Raw genomic sequence first — 17,656 nt, 5'->3', positions numbered from 1 at the left:
CCACTTCCTGGTTCATAGATGGTCATCTTTTTGCTCTGTCCCCCTGTGGCAGAAGGAATGAGAGAGCTCTTTGGGTCCTCTTTTGTAAAGGCACTAATCGTATTCATGAGAGTTCCATCTTCATAACCTAATCACCTTCCGAAGCCCCCTCCTCCCAATACCATCACATTGGAAATTTTCATATTATGAATTTTGGTGGATGCAAACATTCAATCTAGAACAGATTAAATCAGTATTTATAAGTCTAGTCATTACCACCCAACATGAGATAACTCCGATGGGCTTTTTTAGCTCCAGAGCCTCTCTTTAAGGGTCAGATAATACTGTAGTCCATTCTGCTTCACAGCTGGACTTTCTACTTACTTTTGCTCCTTTTTTATTTCCCCCTTTAATATCTGTTAATCCCAAGGTCACTCAAAAATAAATATTGTGTACATTAATTCATTATGGAATCTGTTTCCAGAAGAATGCAACCTGTAAAAATATTTTATGGACATGTGAAAATCAGTATTTTTAAAACGTGAACATTGCCCACAAACTGTTTCTACTTCTGAGTTTTCTTATACATAACCTCCTGCTCTAAAAATAAGGACCTTATTTTCGTATTTTTTTTTATTAGGATTTTGTTTTGAGAAAATTATAGATTTACATGCATTTGTAAGAAATAATTCCAAATCTGGGGCGCCTGGGTGGCGCAGTCGGTTAAGCGTCCAACTTCAGCCAGGTCACGATCTCGCGGTCCGTGAGTTCGAGCCCCGTCAGGCTCTGGGCTGATGGCTCGGAGCCTGGAGCCTGTTTCCGATTCTGTGTCTCCCTCTCTCTCTACCCCTCCCCCGTTCATGCTCTGTCTCTCTCTGTCCCAAAAATAAATAAACGTTGAAAAAAAAAAAAAGAAATAATTCCAAATCCTACCTACCTTTTACCTACTTTCCTGGTAACATTATGCAAAACTACAGTTCATCATCATAATTCAGATATTGGCATTGATATAGTTGATATACTAACATTCTCATCACCACTAGATGATTTATGTTGTCCTTTTGTAGCCACACCTGCTTCTTCTCTGTCCCTACCCCTCCTTAATCCCTGACAATCACTAGCCTGTTCTCTGTTTCATAATTTTGTCATTTCAAGAATGTTATACAAATGGAACCACACAATATGTAACCTTTGGGGATGGGATGTTTTCACAAGTATAATAATCTGGAGATTAATTCACATCAGCAGAGCATTTATGTTTATTGCTGAGTAGTACTTCATGTTTTGTTTTGCCATTCACTCCCTGAGGTTCATCTGGGTTATTCCCAGTTTGAAGCTCTTATAAATAAAGCTGATATCAATTTTGTGTGTAGTTTTTTTGATGAACATAAATCTTCCTTTCTTCAGGTAGATTTTTCAGGAGTGCAGTTGCTGGGTCATTTGGTATTGGCATGTTAAACTCCCAATTTTCCATAGTGGCTGTCCCATTTTATATTCCCAACAGCAATATATGAGTGATCTAGTACTTTCACATACTTGCTAGTATTTGGTGGTTAAATTTTATTTTATTTTTTTAGCCATTCTGAGAGGTGCATGGCAGTAACTCTTGAGGTTCTAATTTACGTTTACATGAAGACTAACGATGTTTACATCTTTCATTTTCTTTTTTTCATTTATTTTTTTCCATTTGTTTACCTTCTTCAGTAAAATGTTTCTTCACATCTTTCGCCCATGTTCTAATTGGATTATTTGTTTTTTTCTACAGTTGAAGTTTGAGAGTTCTTGATATATTCTAGTTACTAGGCTTTTGGATGTGTAATTTGAAAATATTTTTCTCCCAGTCTTTTACTTGCCTATTCATTCTCTTGGCAAAAACTATCATAGAGCAAGTATATTTTTTTTTAATTTTAACGAAATCATACTTACCCATTTTCTTCTTTTGTAGGTCATGCTTTGTATGTCAAGTCTCATAATACTTTTACTAGTCCTAGATCTTGAAAACTTTTTCCTATGTGTTTTTATAAAATTTTTGCACTTTATATTCATGTTAATGGTCCATGTTTTATTTAATTTTTATACAAGGTGTGAAACTTGGTCAGGCAATTATTTTGCCATTGATACTGAATTGTTCCAGTATGATTTGTTGAAGAGGCTGTCTTCTCATTGAATTGCTTTTGCGTTTTTGTCAAAACCAGCTTGGCTATTAAAACCCTATGTCCACAAAATTAATAACCTAGATGAAAAAAAAAACAATTTATTGAAAGACATCATTTTCCAAATTCACACAAGAAGAAATAGACAATGTAAATAAGGTTATATCTATAAAATAAATTGAGACAATAATTAATAACCCTCCAAAACAAAAAGCACCAGGGCTACATGGGTTCATTGATAAATTCTACCAAAGATTGAAGGGAGGAATTGCAATAACTCTCCACAATTTCTTTCAGAGGATAAAAGAAAAGGGATTACTTTCTAACTCATTCTATGAAGCAAGCATTACCTTAATACCAAAATCAGACAAACACACTGCAAGAAGAGAAAACTACAAACCAATATCTCTCATGTACACAGATGCAAGAATTATCAGTAAAATATTAACAAATAAAATGTGAAATGTTTAAAAATATACATCATAATCAAGTGGGGATTATACCAGGTATGCAAAGCAAATTTAACACTTCAAAATCAACTAATATAATCCATTACACAAATAGCCTAAAAAAACCTGAATGATCATATCAATAGATGCAGAATGTTAAAATATATTACCTATTTATGATAAAAGCTCATAGTAAACTAAGAATAGAGGGGAACTTTATCAACTTGATAACAAATATCTACTAAAGAAAAAATACAGCTAACACTGTACTTCATACTAAAAAAAAAAAAAAAAAAAAAAAAAAAAAAAATTCAAAGCTTTCCACCAAGATCAGAAAGTCAGGTACAAGCAAATATGTGTCCTCTCACCATTTCCTTTCAATATTGTGTTGGAAGTTCTAGCTAATGCAATAAGACAAAAAAAAAAAAAAAAAAAAAAAAAAAAAAAAAAAAAGAAAAGAAAAGAAATAATAGCATTATTGTCTATGCAGAAAATTCAAAAGGATTTTTTTTTAAATCCTGGCATTAATAAGTGATTATAGCAATGATGCTGGGTACAGGATTGATATACAAAAGTAAATAGCTTTTTATATACCTGCAGTGAACAGGGGAATTTGAAATTAAAAACACAATACTGTTTATAATAGAGGAGCAGCCCCCAAAATGAAATAGATTTAAATCTAACAAAATATGTATAAGATCTACATGAAGAAAACCTCTCAAAACACTGATTTTTGAGGGAGAGAGAGAGAGAGAGAGACAGTGCAAATGAGGAGGGGCAGAGAGAGAGAGGAGACACAGAATCTGAAGCAGGCTGCAGGCTTCAAGCTGTCCACACAGAGCCCAACTCAGGGTTTGATCCCAGAACAGTGAGATCATGACCTGAGCCAAAGTTCAGACACTCAACCCACTGAGCCACCTAGGTGCCCCTCTGATGTCTTATTTCAAAGAACTAAATGGAGAGATATTCCATGTTTATAGATAGGATGATTCAATATTGTCAAGATACCAGTTCTTCCCAAATTGATGTGTAGTAGATTCAATACAATACCAATAAAAACCCAACAAACTTATTTTGGAGATATTGACAAACTGATTCTAAAATTTATGTGGAGAGGAAGAAGACCCAGAATACCAAGCACAATATTGAAGAAGAACAAGGTTGGAGGACACGACCTGGCTTAGGTTAACTATAAAGGTATAGTAATTATGATAGTGTAGTCGTAGCAGAAAAGAAACATATCAGTAGAACAGAATAGAGAGCTCAGATATAGAACCCCATAAATATAATCAACTCATCTTTGACAAAGAAGCAAAAACAATGCAATGAAACATATAGTGTTTCAACCAATGGTGTTGAAATAATTGTATATTCACATGCAAAAAAGTGAATCTAGATACAGACCTTACACTCTTCACAAAAACTAAAAATGGATCACAGACATAAATGTAAAACACAAAGTATAAAACTCCTTTCAGATAACATAGGAGAAAGCCTAGATGACCAAAGGTATGATGACTTTTTAGATACAATACCAAAGGTATGATCCATGTGAGAAATAATTGATAAGCTGGACATCATTAAAATTTAAAACTTCCTTTCTATGAAAGTCACAAAACAATGATTAGAACAATCACAGACTAGGAGAAAAAATTTTAAAAATGACACATCTATTAAAGTCTGCTCTGCAAAGACCTCTTAAAACAACAATAATAAAATAAACAATCTAATTTAAAAAGGAACCAAGACTTAAACACCTCAACAAAGATACATGTGGCAAATAAACAGGCACAAAGGTGCTTCACATCATATGTCATCAGAAAGAGAGAGAGAGAGAGAGAGAAAAGAAAAAGAAGGACAAATAAATTAGATGGTACCACTACATACCTTTTAGAATGGACAAAGTTGAGAAAACTGACAATATCAAATACTTATGAAGTTGTGGAGCTACAGGAACTGTCATTCATTGCTGGTGGGAATGCAAAATGTTATAGCCACTTTGGAAGAGATTTATAGTTTCTTAAAAAACTAAACACACTCATGCCATATGATTCAGCAATCATGTCCCTTGGTATTAACTCAAAGGAGTTGAATACTTACATTCACCCAAAAACCTGCACATTATGTTTTATTTATTAATGCCAAAACTTGGAAGCAACCATGATGTCTTTCAGTAGGGAATGGATAAATAAATGGTAGAAAATCCAGAATATGAGAGTATTTGATGTTAAAAAGAAATGAACTATCAAGCCATGAAAAGACATGGGGAAATCTTAAATGAATATTAATAATTAAAAGAAGCCAATTTTAAAAGCCTACCTAATGTATAATTCCAACTATATTTGTGATAGAAAGGTACAACTGTGAAGACAGTAAAAAGATCAATGGTAATCCGGGTTTTGGGGTGTGGCAAGTGATGAATAGGCAGGCAGAACACAGAATTTTGCACAGTAAAAATACTCTGTGTGGTACTATAATGACAGATATAAGTAAGTTATTATATATATCCAAACTCAGAATGCCCAACACCAATATTAAATAGTAATATAAATTATGAATTCTGCATGATTATAATGTGTCAACGTTGGTACATCAGTTACAAAAAATGTGCCATTCTGCTGGGGATGTTGACAATGGGGTAGGCAATGAATGTGTGGAAGCAAGGGTTATTTGGGAAATCTCTATATTTTCCTATCAACTTTGAAGTGAACCTTAGGTTTCTCTAAAAAAATAGAGTCTTAATTCAAAAAAATGAGTTGTGGGCATTTGTGTGGGTTGATTTCTGAGTTCCTTATTTTGTTTCATTCATCTATGTCTCTGTCCCTCCACCAATTAATTCCACAGTCTTTATTACTTAAATATATATTGGTTTGAAATCAAGTAGACTTATTTCTCCTATTTCCTTTTTCTCTTTTAAAGCTGCTTGAGTTATTCCGATTCCTTGTCTTTTCATAGAAACTTTAAAATAGTATTGTCTATATCTACACAACTGTTTCTGAAATGTTGTTAGGAATTGCATTAAACCTGTATATCAATTATAGATGACATTCAAAGGTCATCTTCTCCAAATCAATCAATATCTTTTATTACAAATATTTGAACAGTGTCAAATCTGACTTGATTTTTTTTTTTTGTTGGTTTGCTTTGATGATGCATATCTGTTTATCTCGTTAAATTATAAACTACTTCAGGGAAGGCGATCTTTCAATATTCATTCAGATGTTTCTGAGGTCTAGCTTGTTTGTGTGCAAGAGAAGATATTCAATAAATCTTTGCTTAATGAGTTCTATTAGTATTATTAACTTTAGCAGGTTACAATACACACTCAAAACCTATTTTCCAATATATTATTCATTACTCAAAATAACATCATCCTTTTTTAAAAGTTTTTATTGGAATTCTAGTTAGTTAACATATAGTGTAATATTGGTTTCAGGAGTAGAAGTTAGTGATTCATCACTTACCTATAACACCCAGTATTCATTACAACAAGTGCCCTCCTTTAAAACTTAATTCATACTCCTTTCCTCCATGATGATACCCCACAACCATGTATTACTTTTGGTAGTTTAGAAAATGCTTCCAATTATCTGATAGTTAGTTGCATGAAATCATCAAAACTTATTTTAAGTTTTGTTTTTTGTGAGTAGATTCTGAACAGAATTGTTGAAATTCTGATTTGCCTAGGGGTGCCTGGATGGCTCAGTCGGTTAAGCATGTGACTTTAGCTCAGGTCAAAATCTCATGGTTCGTGAGTTCGAGCCCCGTGTCTGGCTCTGTGCTGACAGCTCACAGCCTGGAACCTGCTTCAATTCCTGTTTCCCTCTCTGTCTGCCCCTCCCCAGCTCACACTCTGTCTCTCACCCTCTCAAAAATAAATAAACATTAAAAAATTAAAAAAAAAAGAAATTCTGAATTGCCTAGAAATTCACATTTTTAAATTTATGTTTACACATCAGATCTTTATAAGAGACAACTGGGAATCAAATTCATTGCATTTTTTTTCTCTCTGGTGTTTATGTAAAACCTAAGATTACAACACACTGTCCAGGATTTATTTTTCTCCATACATCTTCCAAGGCAAAAGTACCTTTGTAACGTTAGATTAACCATTTATTTTTGTCACCAGCTCAAAAACCATCCATCAAACATACATAAATAAAGGTACTCTATTACATTTTTATTGTGGGTTACATATTACCACATAAAACTTCTTTATCATTAATAATATTCCTCTCTTTTCACATGTTCTGAATTCTTCTAGATCTATCTCTTAGCTAAATTATTTTCTGATAAAACTTACTTGATTGTCTTTGGCTTATGGATAATATTCAATTAGTTGTATCAATTAATGGAGAATTAAGTCTACAATTTCTCTTAACAGTGCTTTTATTGCCATTTAACCACTACTTAAATATTAATTTTTTTGTGTGGGGTTTGGTTTTTTGTTTGTTTGTTTTGTTTTGCTTTTTACTTTTGATATACTTAGCTTTTCCTCCTACTTGTAATATGGGAGTAATATTTTTACCCCAAAAGCACTGTAATTGGTCACGTGTGACTCCGAAGCTGTACTTTCAAAGCTTTTAGCAGCATCTTTCTTCTATTTTTATCTTGAAAATATTGGTCAAACAATTGTTCCGAGTATTTTTATTGTAGTGAATATTCACATGATCATATGATGGTAAAGAGCTAAACTCTCTGGTGGTCATATGGTCTCCATCAAATGTTTGCAGCACCATTCATATTATCCCTTAACAATGAATTAATTGAAACTTTCTAATATATATTCATAATGAAGATAGTTTATTTTATTGTATAATGTGATTTTAAAAAGTCAAATTTCTCTTTGATCAAATTTCAGTAAATACTGAAGCACTTTTGAGAAATGTATCTTTCTGTACCTCACTCTAATAGACAATGTATGTAAATCACTTGGTATGTGCTTATAATGTAGTAAGCAATATCATAAATGTTACGTGTCCTTAACGGTTTGTCTTTAAAGAGGAATGCTTTTTTTGTCACTGACAAGGTACATAGTGCAAACGACTGCAATTATTTAGGAATTACAAGTTACTTCCAATTACTACTCCTACCACCACCATACTACTATCTTAGAAGAACAGGGTTACGGTACCTGAAATTCTTAAAGACAGATGATGAAAATCTCAGTGTTGAGGTTTTTTCCTTCTAAAATACGGTATTGTTATAAATAACATTTAATACATATTTGATAATGTGTAATATTAATGTTAATCCATCTGTTAATTTTTCCAACAGTATTCTGCCTACATTTGTAGAACACGTGTTCAATGTTAACAAATCCTGATTCTATGGAAGGCTGTTACAACCGTAACATCACCTTTCCAGACTAATTTGCACCACCAATGCTGTCTCTGTGCTCTGTTAGTCTGATTCTCTTTGATCAAACTTCAGTGAACAATCTGTGCTTCTGTACATTATAACTCACTGGCTTCCATTTATCTCCTGGGCATGATTTTAGTTAAAGGGGAAGCCTTAGGGAAAGAGCTTGGTAAGATCCTTTAAGAACAAATTGTCTTTCTGCTTTGGCAGCAGTTAGCTTGTCGTTGGTCTAATCCTAACAACGTTGGTACTCATATTTTTCTGAAGGTTGTGTGAGAATTTACATCATGGCTGTTCTAGCTTAATCTTATTGTTTGTCATCCCTCTAGGTTAGTATGGGTCCCGAGTGATTTGAGAAAATTGAAATAGTGAAATAATACCAATTGAAAAATGATTTCTACTTATAGAGTATTAATCTGTGGAGTTCAAACTCATTAATCTAGATCACCTCCCTTTGAGAGAGCAAGAAACATGTATGACAATGTAACTGAGAGGTCAGATAGCAAAAAAAAAAAAAAAAAGAGTGATATTAAGGAACTTTAAGGTTACAAAATAAATCAAAGGGAAGTTAGAAAATTTGCTAAACTTCTAGTTGGCTTAACAGAAATAATGGCACTTCTCAAAGCCAAATGAAATTATTTGGCTTAGAATGCCCTACTAACCCAGAGAAGGAAACTTCAGAATTTAGCATAACCAATACTCATATGTACAGAAAAAAAATTCTCTTAGGGAAAAATTTCTATTTTTTTCCCATTCCATTTAAACTCTTCAGGTACAGCTAATAGAGCTCATTCCAAAAATATAATCAGGCTCTATGTGATTTTACCCCTTTTGTTTTTTGTTCAGACATTACTCTTTGGAGATTTAGAGAGATAGATACTGAGGAAGGATGGCATTTATTACTGTGGCAGCTGTGGCCATTTGGATGGCAGGAAAGACTTTTGTTAAAACATAAGTTTTCTAACTTGGCAGGTAAGTCCTTAATGACAGCAATGGAACCTTGTAGTTTACTGGGACAATGATGATAATATCTTTGACTATAGTGTTGTATAGAAATGTCCCATTACAATATAGGAGAAAATATATGGAAGATGCTTGTGGAATCTAAAAAAATAAATCTAATATCAAATTTTATAGCTATAGTACTGAGAATATAAACAGGGTTCTTGGGAGTGAAATAACCTGATTAAACAAATGTAACTATTTAGTTGGGGAAATTCATTGTTCAACACAAATGTGATATAAAGTTACTATCCAGTACCCAGATTTCCATGAAAGAACAAACTACTGTAAACAAAAGAGAAAGGAAGAATTTTAAATGTCTTAGAGAATGAGACAGAATGATTTACTAGGGAACAGCTCAGACAGAAAAGTACCATTGGCAGGAAGTACAAGACAAGATTTGAAAAACCAAGAATGTCTCAAGTGAGTATGATTTTTTTGTTTGTTTTTTATTTTTTTAGGATTTTTTATGTATTATGTCCAACTTCTCCAAGGGCCATAAGAAATTTCAGTTAAGCCCTCTTAATCACTTACGGGTTTTTTGAAAATTAAAAGAGACTTTGAATTTTGCATTCAGTAGCACACACTGTAATATAAACCACAGAGAATGAAGAAGAGATGTAGGAGATATGCCAGAGTTATATTTTAAGGTTCTAAGAAATATAAAATCACTTTCAAGAAAACACTTCATGTTATACTAGTTTCAACATTAAATTACCATATTTTTTGATTCCATTAATTTTTTTTAATGTTTATTTATTTTTGAGAGGCAGAGACAGAGTGCAAGCTGGGGAGGGGCAGCGAGAGAGGGAGACACAGAACACTAAGCAGGCTCCAGGCTGAGCTGTCAGCACAGAAGCTGACTCAGGGCTCGAACTCACGAACAGCAAGATCATGACCTGAGGTGAAGTCGGATGCTCAACTGACTGAGCCAGCCAGGTGCCCTGATTCCATTTTAAATGTAGAACAACTACATTTGAAATACTATCAGTTTTGCTATCTAAACCCAAAATGCTTTTTCAAATTTACAGTTGTGAATTAATCTTAATAACAGTAGAGTTGAAAATAATCTAAGAAATGAAATATTTTAACCTTTTTTTTAAAAACATACTGACACCCACTTATAATTATGGAGGTTAAAAAACAGTTTTATGTAGCATGGCTGAAATACATTAATATATTCATGAGGTTAATTAAAAGAGAACCATAGAAAGTGGAAGTATTCAGTAAATGAATGTCTTTGTGTTGGTGTGTAGGAAAGAGGGGTGTGTATAATATCTATATATCTATTTATTTTTGTAGTTATTTAAATTATTTCTTATATTTCACCTAATTGCTTTAAAGGTAGCTAAGATGCCAAATATTTGTATTTGCTTGTTTTCAAGTATATATCTCCTTAAAACTATATGTAGTAATGACTACTAAAGTTGAATGCTGTATTCTGAGAAGAAATATTATAGATATTGGCTTTGTGTTTCTTTCTTATATGCAGCCAATTTAAGAGAAAGCAGTTAGTGGTAGAGAAGTCAGAAAAATATAAATCTCAGTATTTTTCTCATTTCAATGTTAATGAAGAATGAATAATGGGAAGCACATTGAAGATTGGAAGAGCAAATACTTTCGACAGGTGCATGGATTTCATGGAGTATAGAGAGTATTCAGACTCTCCTTCTCTGTTGGTGGCTGCCAGATAGCTGTGCTTTTTGGCCTCTTTATAGAATTAAACAAGATTACCCAGCTGGCTAATAATTAACTGGTAGGATAGTGCTTTTCAGCCTTCTTATGGAGCATTGTCCATTCTTCCTTTACAGCTTTCTTAATCCTGGATTTGTTTGTGTCCATGTAGTTGAGAAAGTTTTTAAAAAATTGAACTCTAGAAATAAAAAACTTAGTCTATTAAATTTTAGCGTGACAATAGACTCATGACTTTGTGTCTCAGGACACTTGTTTTTTTTTCTGTTTTTTAATGTCACAAAGCACCTGTTACAAACAGATAATTTAGCTAAGGTATGAGGATGTGAAGCGTTATATTAATTAGTCATATTTTTAGCAAATAAGTGTCAAGGTTTTTTTTTTATGTTAATGCCAACTTTCTGGATCTGTAACTGGAAGACAGTACATGCTGCCCCACTTTAACTAAAGATGCATCACTTGGATTAGTTCTTAACTTTTTAAGTAAGCTTTTAGATGAAGACACGTCTTGTAAATTAAAAGCAAAGGTTGAAAATCAAAGTACTATGGCAAGCAGGTTATTATGTCCTAAGCCTGTAAAGTCCAAGCTCAGGAACCAAATTCTTTAGGTTCTAATCTTGGCTCACTAATATATATGTTATGCATAAGTCACTTAACCTCTTGGTACTTCAGTTTTCTCATCTATTAAACAAGACAATAACAATACGACCTACCTCATAGAGTTGTTTTGAAAATAAAATGCATTAGTAGTACCATGTAGAACACTTAGAATGATGACTGGCAAAATAATAAATTGATAAAACCTAGACATTATTAACATTTTTATTGTCATTACCATTATATTTTTATCATTATGCTGTCAGCCCTTATCATATCTCTTCTTATAATGACATTGGAGTCGATGTCTAATTCCCCTCATTAGATTGTAGATTGCGTGAAGAGCAGAGGTAGTATTTAGAGCTGCTCACAAATATTCTGGTTATACTTCCAGGTGGCTGGAAGAACTTAACATTCTTGCTCTTGTGGTTAGGAATTGCCATGCGACTTTTTTGGTCAAGGAAATGAGAATGGAAATATGTATGTCACTTTTCGATAAAAGCGTTAACAATCAATGCACAATTTACCGAGTCCTCTCCTTGTGGCTTGGTGATTGTTAGAAGCAAGTATTGAAACAGAGCCTCCATCAGCCTCAATGCCTATAATGAGCAGAGACTTTGTCGTTGCACTGCGTGGAAGCATGGAACCTGCAGCAAAAACAAGAAGTAACTTTTTATTGCTTTAAGCTGCTGAGAATATGGAGTTAGTTTATTATCATAGCATAAGTTAACCTATTTTGACTTATACAGTAGCTAAGCATTGATATTTCTTTCCTTTTTTTTCCTCAATTGATTCAACAGAACAGTGTCTTGTCAAAAAATGAAAGAAAATATCTTTATTGAAATAGTTGTTCATCCTTGTGAAAACATGTGAATTCCACAAACCCTACTATCTTCAATCAAAGGATTATTTTCACCTTGTGTTTGACATTTTAATATCAGTTGACTGTTGCTTAATCCTGCTTCTTTCATTTCATCTCATCATGAATCTACCCTATAGAGCTGCTTTCACTGGAAAATTTATAGGTTATTGCAGTGTTTCACTATAAAACCATGCTTTGACATTTATTTCCTTGAAAATGACAGCAAAAGAATAATTGTTTAGTTGATTATTATGAAAATTTCTGTTTTCTTGGTAATAATCACAGAAAGTTGGAAATGTTTTTGTCTTAAAAACATGTAGTTTCACTCTTATTTTTTTTAAGTACTCAATTAAGATTTTAGAAAATATAAAGGCTTAGGGGATTCAATAGAACCGTGGGGGTTGGGGGTTTACTGAAAGCTCTGGGAAAGAAGGAAGACTTTGAGAAAAGATAGTGGCTTCCAGAAAATTTGTTGGTGCAGCTTTCTAAAACCGTATAGGTTTCTGTACTTCTCTCTGCACACACAAGGGACCAATAGATGCTGCTTATGTGAAAGTATGTTGGAGAGAAGGTGGCAGAGGCAACAGAACACCTTCTGTAAAGTAAAAATTTTCTACTGAAGGTGTTATGAAGGTCAAATAACATATCTTCTGTGCTATCAGCTGATATTTTAATGGGCTTGGTTTGTTTAACTTCTCCCTTAGAATATGATTTCCCTGAAATAAAATCTGCATCTTTATCACTGTTGCCTTCTAACTTCATAGAACAATATTTAGCATGTATTAGAAAAGTAGTAAAAATTTAGTAAATAAATAAATCAAAAGATTTGCTATTTAAGAACCGAGCAAAGGAGAGCTAAAATAGACATAATGAGTTGCTTAATAAAGAGTTGGTTTAGTAAAATATTCTGGCCTGGAATTTTATAAAAATGTAATAATAGGAAGTTAATTAGAGTATGTAGATTTTCATAGAGAAACCCAAAATATGGCAAAGACATTTAATTATTTTATTCTGAGGATTTTGGACTGCTTTAAAAATAAACACATGTATTTTTTTTTATTCTTCCTGCTCATGAGCTCCTGATCATTCCTTGTTTTTATACTCATGAAAGAGATTATAGAGGACTTATGGATGAATGAGATATAACCCGAAAACTAACTATAAAATGAGCATGATTGAAACAACCACTATAATACTTTAGAAATTTACCAAACAATCTGAAAAGCATTTATATTTAAAAATTGTTGGACTTGAGGCAAGGAGAGCAAGAATCTTGTCCTTTTGGCCTACAGTTGACACCACCTCCTCACTCCAAGCTTGGGCAATGTAGAAGTTCTGCCAAGGTAAGGTAGGCCATGAGGACCACTAGGGTTTTATCGCCGTGGACTCAGGGGCTCATTATTTCCTGGAAAAATTACCTTTTGAAAGTAGCATGTGAGGTATAGCTGTTATCTTATTCCACTAGTCTGATGTTGCATTTGGTTTTGGGCAAGCATATTCCTAGTCACTGTTTTTCACAAGAACCAAAAAGACCTAGCTGGAAAGTGGACTGGAAAGGCCCTGAGCTATTTAAACACTCCTGGCATATCATTAGCTTGTGCATGTAGAAAGAGGAGACTCAAAAAGGTCCAGTAGGAAGTAAAAACCAGGAGAGATAGATAAATGACTTGAACATTGAGTGTTCTTTCTCACCCATACACATGCCTGGATCTAGGCATTTTTCTTAATTGGTTCAATATGGTTTTATGGAAAAACTAACCTGTTACAGAAATTTGGCATTGAGCGTAAAAGCTTCACCATTTTTTAGCAAAGCATACAAAGGTTTTGAGAGGTCAGGGCAGGAGAGGGGAACAGATATTTACAATAGCAGATATTTTCTCTTCCTCTTCTTGGTGGTGGAGGCTAAGGGTGGGCAGAGAACTGCTCAAAAACTTCATCAAACACTGTCTTGAAGCATCACTGTGTGAGAGCCAAGCACTGCAGGTGTTTTACAGCATCAATCTCCTTAGCCATGGCCAAACCCTGTGGGTAGGTGATGGGAGTCAGCTTCTTTTCCTTCAGTTTTTCAATCATATCTTTGTTGTCCCTGAGATCAAGTTTAGTTCCCACCAGGATGATGGGGGTGTTGGTACAGAGGTGTTGCCGTTCAGGGTACCACTCTCCTCTAACATTTTCAAATGATGTAGGACTCACAAGAGGAAAGAAAATTAAGAATACATCTGCTAAAATGGAAAAAAAAAATTCCATGCTCATGGATTGGAAGAAGAACAGCAACAACAAAAATAAAAGATTGAAAAGAGCCACAGAGACCTATAGGAAAAGGTCACATATACCAATTGTAAATATAATTGGATTTCCCAACAGAGATGAGAGAAAGAAAGGGACTGAAAATACTATTCAAAAAAATAATAACTGGAAACTTCTACAATTTGATGAAAAACATTAATCTGCAGATCCAGGAATCTCAACCAATCCCAAAGAGAATGAACATAAAGAGATCATCTCTAGAAACATTATAGTCAGACTTGAAAACCAAAGACAAAATATCTTGAGAAGACAAAGAAAAAGAATCATCATGTATAGGAGTATCTGTATGATTAATGACTAAAATTTCATCAGTAACAATTCCAGAAAGCACTGGAAAAATGTACAGTATTCAAATGCTGATTTTAAAAAGTGATCTAGGAGTGCCTGGGTGGCTCAGTCGGTTAAGCGTCCAGCTTTGGTGTAGGTCATGATCTCATAGTGCATAGATCTCTGTGCTGAGAGCTCAGAGCCTGGAGCCTGCTTGGGATCTGTGTTTCCCTCTCTGCCCCTCCCCCATTCATGCTCTATCTCTCTCTGTCAAAAATAAATAAATGTTAATTTTTTTTTTTTAAATCATCTACCAGGAGCCTGGGTGGCTCAAACGGTTGAGTGTCCAACTCTTGATTTCAGGTCGGGTCAGAATCCCAGGGTCATGGGATCAAGCCCTGTACTGGGCTCTGCACTGAGCTTTGAGCCTACTTAACATTCTCTCTCTCTCTCTCTCTCTCTCTCTCTCTCTCTCTCTCTCTCCCTCTCTCCCTCTGCCCCTCTCCCCCATTCTCTCTCTCTTAATATAAAATAAAATAAAATAAAATAAAATAAAATAAAATAAAATAAAACCTATATTCAGCAAACTTATTCTTCAAAAATGAGCTGAAATAAAAAAAAAAAAAAAAGGTCCTGGATAAACCATGAATAAAAGTTTGAGCCAACTGCTCTCAAAGAAATTCTAAAGGAAGTCCTTCAAGCTGAAAGGAAGCACCAGCAAATGATAACTCAAATTCACAGGAAGAAATAAGAACTAAAAAATACATCTGTTAACGTTTTATTTCTTCTCAAGAACTATTCACTTACACAAATGATCAGTGTTGGGTTTTCTATCCTCTTTTCTTTGATTAACCTTGGTCCATCCATTTTTTCTATACCACTGTCTCAGTGTTTAACTCAGGGATGTACAGAAAACTTAAGGGCCAATGAATTTCAGGGAGAACATTCTGTTTCTAAGGGAGAAACACTTTCTCCCCAATATGTCAATGAGTCTCTGTAGAAGAGTCTATCTCTCTTATATTCTCTATTTTTGTGAGAATGTAAGACTTAAGCTGCCACTATAATTTATAGGCATGGAAGATTCTAGAGGAAGCCACCATAAAGAATATTAGAGATAACACACCTCAGAAAGCAAAAAAGAGATGTGGGGCAAAGTCAAGTCCTTGGTGATATACCATTTTAACCACTAGATCAAGCATTACTTCCTTTCACATTTTTTAATATACTTTATTTTTAGAGTAGTTTTAGGTCCACAGCAAAACTGATCAGAAAGTGAAGAGAATTCTCTTATAATCCCTTCACAAACACAGTCTCTTCCTTTGTCAACATCCCACACCAGAATGATACATTTTTTATAATTGATGAATCTACAATGACTCATCATTATCACCCAAACTTTACATTTTCACTCTTAGTATTGTACTCTCTGTGGGTTCCAATGGCATGTATCCACCATTATAGCATCATGCAGGATAGTTTTACTGCCCTAAAAATCATCTGTGATTTTTCATAGATGATTTCTTTCCTCCCCATACTCAACGCCTGGCAATCACTGACCTTTTTAATGTCTCCATAGTTTTTGCCTCTTCCAGAATGTTAGATAGTTGGAATCATACAGTATGTATCCTTTTCATATGGCTTCATTCACATAGTGATATCCATTTAAGTATTCCCCATGTCTTTACATGGCACGATATCTCATTTCTTTTTAACACTGAATTATATTCCATTGTTTGGATGTCCTACCATTTATTCATTCACATACTAAAGGACATTATGGTTGCTTTTAAATTTTGGAAATTATGAATAAACCCACTCAAAAATCTGTCTGCAGGTTTGTGTGTAGACAAAGTTTTCAACTTGTTTGGATAAATATCAAGAAGCTTGATTACTGGGTCATATGGTAAGACCATTTTTAGTTTTGCAAAAAAACTGCCAAACTGTCTTCCAGAGTTATGTGTACCATTTTATATTCCTACCAGTGATGAACAACCTCACCAGCATTTGGTGGTGTTAGTGTTCTGGATTTTGGCCATTCTAATAGTTATGTAGTAGTATCTAATTGTTTTAATTTTCTGATGACATATGATGTAGAACATCTTTACATAGGGTTACTTGCCATGTGTATCTTTTTTAGTGAGATGTCTACTTAGGTCTTTTGCCTATTTTTAAATTAGTTCGTTCATTTTCTTATTATTGAGTTTAAAGAATTCTTTGTATATTGTGGCTAGCAATCCTTTATTAGATATATATTTTGCAGATATTCTCTCCCAGTCTGTCCCTTGTCTTCTATTTTCTTTTTAATTTCATGAACAAATATATCTCTTTCAACTTATAAGATATTAAAAAGGTCTAAATGATACAATATTTTTCAAAAGAACAATTGTATGGTAGCATAACCATACAAAGAAGTGAATTATTTCAAATGATTTTAAGATAATGCATTTTGACTGTGTATCTCTAGTAAGATGTAAGGTAAGGATGCGAAAGAGAGAGAAATCTTAAACCATAATCAATACAATTAGTAGTAATAATATAAGTATTATTTTGAAGCTATTTTATGTATATATAAAGGAAGTAGGCATCATGTCTAATTTTATGAGAACCAAGATATCAACGTAGGAAAAAAGAGATACAAACATAAAATCAGATAGGTCATTTAAAACTCTATAAACTTGGGGTGCCTGGGTGGCTCAGTTGGTTGAGTGTCCGACTTTGGCTCGGATCATGATCTCATGGTTCGTGAGTTCCAGCTCCGTGTCGGGCTCTGTGCTGACAGCTCAGGGCCTGGAACCTGCTTTGGATTATGGGTCTCCCTCTCTCTCTGCTACTCCCCTCCTTACACTCTGTCTCTCTTTCAAAAAAATAAAGATTAAAAAAAAAAGAACTCTATAATCTTAAATTTGAATTTGTAATACCAGTATAAACTTAAGATATATATTTTCTTTCTAAAAAATGTATTTCCTAGCTGTGTACATTAAAAAGAG

The 17,656-nt window shown here is 33.8% G+C and overlaps 1 protein-coding gene across 1 annotated transcript in view; it reads right to left on the bottom strand.

The window, feature by feature from the left end:
• LOC147581093 (large ribosomal subunit protein eL18-like) overlaps nt 1–17,656 on the bottom strand; it is a 112,024-nt gene that overhangs the window by 35,284 nt on the left and 59,084 nt on the right. The window contains exons 2-3 of the mRNA XM_086708405.1: nt 14,117–14,283; nt 11,761–11,880 (exon numbers count right to left, since the gene is read on the bottom strand). Coding sequence (XP_086564531.1) covers nt 11,761–11,880; nt 14,117–14,283 — 287 coding nt within the window. The remainder of the gene's footprint in view (nt 1–11,760; nt 11,881–14,116; nt 14,284–17,656) is intronic.

Source organism: Puma concolor, chromosome B2 (genome assembly GCF_028749965.1).
Source record: "Puma concolor isolate L17-30 chromosome B2, mPumCon1.1.hap2, whole genome shotgun sequence".
Classification (NCBI taxonomy): Eukaryota; Metazoa; Chordata; class Mammalia; order Carnivora; family Felidae; genus Puma; species Puma concolor.
This window is presented reverse-complemented; position numbering and strand designations above follow the sequence as displayed.